The 5,805-nt window shown below is 37.7% G+C and overlaps 1 protein-coding gene across 1 annotated transcript in view; it reads left to right on the top strand.

Moving 5' to 3' along the window:
* The window catches only part of cspg4 (chondroitin sulfate proteoglycan 4), a 64,666-nt gene that overhangs the window by 50,773 nt on the left and 8,088 nt on the right, over positions 1-5,805 (top strand). The window contains exons 7-9 of the mRNA XM_035664496.1: positions 3,084-3,282; positions 3,732-3,863; positions 5,221-5,381. Coding sequence (XP_035520389.1) covers positions 3,084-3,282; positions 3,732-3,863; positions 5,221-5,381 — 492 coding nt within the window. The remainder of the gene's footprint in view (positions 1-3,083; positions 3,283-3,731; positions 3,864-5,220; positions 5,382-5,805) is intronic.

The following is a 5,805-nucleotide window of genomic DNA, read 5'->3' as shown; positions in this document are numbered from 1 at the left end:
GGACCATGGCAGGAGGCTCCACCAGGATCCATGAGAACCTGCAGGACGATAAAGCACAAGAACTCCGGGGAAGAAGTGAAGTTAGTAACATGAGGCTGTGCTCAAAATAAAGACCACGTTTTCTGTTGCCTCTTGTCAGGAGATTGTTCCCACTCTCTTCAGAAATAACCCAGAGCTATGCTGAGGTATTGTAACATTAGTGATTGCCTGCCTCAGTGCTCCCTAATGCTGAGAAACTGACCGGGTGGGTGGTGCTGTTATCAGCTAAGTCATCTCTGAATATCGTGTCCAGAGCCACCAGACGGGCTACCAGCCTCTTATGTCTCTCTCGATAAAGGGAGGGATAGAACAGAGGGAAGCATAGAGCATCTGTCTCATTCATGGTGCATCGGGGATAGTGGGTGTTGTGCCTTAAAGCAAATCCATGTCCATCTTTCCTAACAGAGTCCAGATATTGCTCAACATTTTTGGGATCAGTATCCACTCGTTCAAACTACAAACTATCAGGCTCTGCTTTCTGCAGGCCTGAGATGCAAACTGCCCGGGGGAGGTAGTAACTCTCCAAAGCCTGATATCACAGGTTCTCTGCAGATTTCAACAGCAGAGGGGATAAAATACTCCACTCTTTGTTGATGTACGCTCATATGATGCAGTTGTCAGTTCTACCCGAAATATCCTTGCAACCTATCAGTGGCTTGAAATGATGCAGAACCATAATTTCCAGTAGCATGACGAGCTCATCCAGGCAGGTCACCCCCATTTTGTCACGGAGGTATTTGACACATGAAAGGATATTGTCCCCAGAGATCGTCCTACGGACAGGACTTTTCTGATAGTCCTTCACAGCTCAATGGTCACCATACCCCATCAAAATCTGGTAAACAGTCTCTGCAGGTATTTCATGTGCAGCAGTCCTGGTGGAACCACTGCATGAGCAACTGACTTTGGTTCATGTTTGACAAATTCCAGCAGAACACTTTAGATATAGATTTCAACTTTAGGGGTTGTGTTGTTGTTGGGCTCCACGCTGTCTGCAAAGGGTGATAAAACAACAGTTATATGTAACTTTGACGTCCAACCAGATGTAGTTTGTTTTTAACCTAGACTTGCTGACTCTGTTTCTATTAAAGACACCACTGTCACTGTACCTCGTTATTTTAGTTTATTCTTTGTTTCTTTTATATGTAAACTCAGCGCAGACTAAATTCATTGAGCAATACAATTCAGAGGTTCTGAGGATTCACAGCACGGGTATGACAAGACAAACCTTTCAGACAGAATATGAGAGCTTACTTTTAAGGACCCTTTTAATGTATAGCAGTCAAAATTGTGCTATGCACATGAACAGTGTTGCTTTCCCTTCAACTCAAACCCCACTTGTGTGTGTTAGTGTCATACTGAACTGTACACTTCACTTTACATTTGTGATACTGATTCAGTGTATCTCTCCACAACATGAGGAATAAAGATAATTAAGGTTAAGATTAACCTTATTATTCCCCTATTGGAGAAATTATTTTTTTTAATATAACTAGCAAATGTTAGCATGCTAACACACAAAACAATGCTAAATATCAGCATGTTAGCATTTTCCTGATACGCGTGTTAGCATGTTGACATTAGCATTTAGCTAAAAGCACCACTGTGCCTAAGAACATCCTCACAGAGCCTTTAGCATGGCTGTATATTTGTTTTAATTAATTTATATTTGAGTGACTAGATCCTTTTTTTCTTGGTGTTATATTGTTTTCAACTTAATTGCAAGTGTCTTTGTTTGGATTTCATAGCCCACAGTATAAACTAATAAATAAAGTATGGTTGCTATTACAGTAAATTAAAAATAAAGTCCACCCTAAACCACTTAATCACTGTTGAAAACAGTTGTTGCTAATGTACCATGCCTTTCTGGCTCACTTGTGTTATTAGGGGGTGCATTTTCAAATTCCTGTGGAAAACTGAGCACAATGTGATTTTTCTAGCACAGCTATGATAACAGCAGAAAGAGCAGGAGCATAAGTAACACTTTCAGCAATTTAATTATAAATCAAATATATATAAAACATCAGGGTTTTTAAAGAGCAGTTGAATTCTTGCACTGGCATTAACCTATAGAGAAATCCCTCATAGAAGAGGTAAGACATTTCTTTTTTCCTCAGTAGACCAGAATGTAACACAAATATCTGACAGATTTGAAGAGTTTTAAGTTTTGCTGTTTCTCAGCTGAAAAAACATTTGCTCTCATGCTTTGTCTATGTTATTTCTCTCTTTATTTACACATGTGAAACCCAGTTTATGAAAAAATAATTAATTACAGCACTTTTACATTAGAGAATACCTCTTGACATATGTGTTATACAAGGACCAGATGTGTTCCCACATAGCGTAGAATAACTTAAATGCACTCTCAGTGACTGACACCTTAAGCTTTGATATCCACAACTGAATCTTCTCCAGTCCTCTTCTTCCTGCCGGAGGCTTTTCACTCTTCACCCTGAGTCTTGAGAAAGAAGGAGCGAGAGAGGTATCAGTGGGCGAATGGCTTTAGAGATCGATACGTACCTCTTACTGCAGGGTACCCTCAGCTCACTCTCCCAACGGATTCCAGCTATTTAAGAATGTCTTTCTGGGGATCTGGCCCATTTCTTTCAATTAATGCTCCTTTCAGCCAGCCAACCATTAGAAGTCCATTAAAGCCCCTCCACCCGGGGAGAGTCGTTCAGCCTGTGCTGCTGTGCTCCATCTTCTGATAACAGGAGCGTCTAGACTGCCACTAAGAAATAATTAACCTTTTCAATTGTTACTTAGGAGGTGGATGTTTGTAGGATGTTTGTAGGGTTTCTTTATGTCTTTTGTTCCTCTTGGTTGGTTTCTTTTTGTTTTTTTTCTATCTATCTATCCAAGAAATTACTTTTTTGACAAACTTCAGACAGCATCATGTTCACTAAGCAGCCCCTAATAATTTTCAAATAAACTCCTGACCCCTGACTTGAATTACATTCCTCCAAACATAACTCAGACTGAGTAATCTGTGGTGTCTTTTCATCTCTCTCTCTCTCTCTCTCTCTCTCTTTGATATTTCACAGGTTCTTGCCGGAGAGGAAGCTGATATCACCTCCAGCATGCTGAATACTGATGACGCTGATACCCCTGCAGAAGAACTGGTTTACCACGTTGAGGTGCCAACAAATGGGATGGTGGCATTGAAGGAGGCGCCCGAGGAGGGCGTCCTAAATTTCACACAGTCTCAAATAAACAAAGGGGAGGTCATCTTCATTCACGAGGGTGAGAGACCACAAGGTGGAGTAGACAGGAAGTAACTGCTCATAAAATGCCTTTATCTGACTTTTTGATTATTTTTTTATTAAGATATTGTATATGAATCTATGACCTATGAATTTATGACCTTTATCGGCCCCTATCTTAGACTCCTGGTATTACAGCACCTTATTTTAAACTCATCACCTTCTGTAAAGAGATATATTGTGGTTCTTTTGTGTCATGAGATTAATTGAGAGTAATCTTTGCTGCTTTATTGTGCCAAATAAAAATGTCACTTTCATCAGGGCCACAGAGCAAGTTTTAAATTTCATTCTGCTTTTATAATTAGTAATATAATAGATAATAAGCAGTAGATATAAATAAGCAGTGTGATATAAATTAAAACATAAGAGGAAAGAAAGAAACTAAATAAGTGAATGAGCATAAACTCATGTCCTCTAATGTACCTCCAGGTGAGGAGTCTGGTGGTTTCAGTTTCACCGTGACAGATGGAGAGCACACATCTCCTCTCTACCGATTTGTTGTCACAGCCAGGCCTCTCACCATCACCATGGTAACGCAGGAGGAGCTCGTGGTATTTCCAGGTAAAATGCCAATATTCTTCAGACCTAGTCATTACAGCAATAGGCCTTTTTTATTCATTCTGTTTTGCATCTATGTCAGAAATACTAAACATGTTCAAAAATATTTGACCAAGAATAAGTCCTTGGAGTTTGTCTTTCCTGCATGTTCATTTTTCAATAGCTACAGTATTTTAGTAGAAGTTGAAAGTAATTTTGACCACTGGCTGAAAAATAGTTTTTTGCTGAATTGGCATGCAAATAATAAAAGTATACCATTTTCTTCTCATTCTTTAAGTTACCTTCAGTAGAAAATATACCAATTCAACACATTTAGGAGATAAAGTAAGATCACAATCAACAATACAAGAAAGATAAAATACAACTTTCTTCCAAATATTTCCATAAAGATTGAAATAGTGTCTATCGTTTTGATATTTAATGCAGTTTAGGTCTGGGATTTTTGTTTTGATATAGAACTCACATGGAGTAACAGAAATTCAGATTAAATACTGGATGTAAACGTTTTAATAATACATATTTTAAAAAGCACCTTTCTTCTTTTTGGTACCTATTTTTATTTTTTTCTCTATTATATCTGAAAATTCTGCAGACTTAGATGTAGCGTTAATTTTGTGTCAGAGTTAATGTGCCAGAGAGTTTTATATTTTAGTTACTTGAGTAATTCTAAAGATGTAGGAATTTAATTTGAGACTCTGTAACTAATGCTAAAAAGCGGCCACTGTGACAAAAAGAGGTAATTACAAGATAATAGCACAATGGATTTGCTTAAATCTTATCTGACACATGCTAAAATGTTGTGTAACAGGAGCACAAGTAAATAAATCATAAAACCATTAAACTTAACAAGCTAATAATCATACCAGGCCAAAACCCCTGTATTGAATTCAACAAGGGAGCATTTTAAGCTTACTCTTCCTTTTACAGTCAAAACTTTTAAATGTTTAAAATGTTCCAGTGCACCAAAGAGAAGGTGTCTCAAGTGTGTATAAAACAAAATGTCACTTTGTTTTTAGTAGTTAAAGAACATTTCAACTTCTCCAGATAAAACTTTTCAGAAGTGAAACTATTTCATGGGCACATGTGTCAGCACAGGCAATAACCTTATCTCTATTAGTAATAAGCTTTACTTTTACGCATGACATAGGACACGAGTTTGAAAACTTGGAAAACATTTTGGAATGAAACTCTCACCATCAGGAACGTCTTCAGCACAGTAATGTACATGGGTTACTGTAACCGCTAAAGTTTGAGGCAATTCCAGGCTCTACTTAATTTCACAAGCTCAAGACTTCCAAGAGGCAATTTTCCATAGAATCATCTAAACACTCAGAGGGTTGTGTGTGTGTGTGTTTCACAGGAACAAGGCAGCCTATCACAAGTGCCAATCTGGGGGCTGTAACCAATGAGGATGGAAATGAGATAAACTACTCACTTACCCGCCCACCTCGTTTAGGAAGACTCATCCTGGCCAATGACAGGAATCAGTATGAGGAAATTACTCGTTTTTCACAAACACAGGTAATTACTTTTTCTGTGTGTGATGCTAAATGTGTGTTTCTGGGATCTATTTCTTTCAGGAAGCATTTAACTAATTTCCATTCCTCCTTTATTAAAAATAATGTACTACATTAATCTTTAATGATAATAATTAATTGTTAGAAAAAGTAAAACAATAAACATAAAAACAGCTGACTAACAGCAAAATATAATAAGTGGATAAAAAAACTGATCTGAAATCTTGTGATGGAATTTTTCTTTAATGTTCAGTTCGTTTTCTTCTTTTCGAATAAATCCTCTCCACTTTCAGGTTTAACACTCCTATTAATAGCAGGTTTGTGTTACTAAGCACTCAGAGCTCTTAAAGGTACTCCAGTTGCTTGCTGCATAGATCATCAAGCAAACATGTAAGAAGACATAACGATGCTTTAATGCATAAAAACGC

The sequence above is a fragment of the Morone saxatilis genome, unplaced genomic scaffold (genome assembly GCF_004916995.1).
Source record: "Morone saxatilis isolate NCDOM2014 unplaced genomic scaffold, NCSU_SB_2.0 Contig2, whole genome shotgun sequence".
Classification (NCBI taxonomy): Eukaryota; Metazoa; Chordata; class Actinopteri; family Moronidae; genus Morone; species Morone saxatilis.
This window is presented reverse-complemented; position numbering and strand designations above follow the sequence as displayed.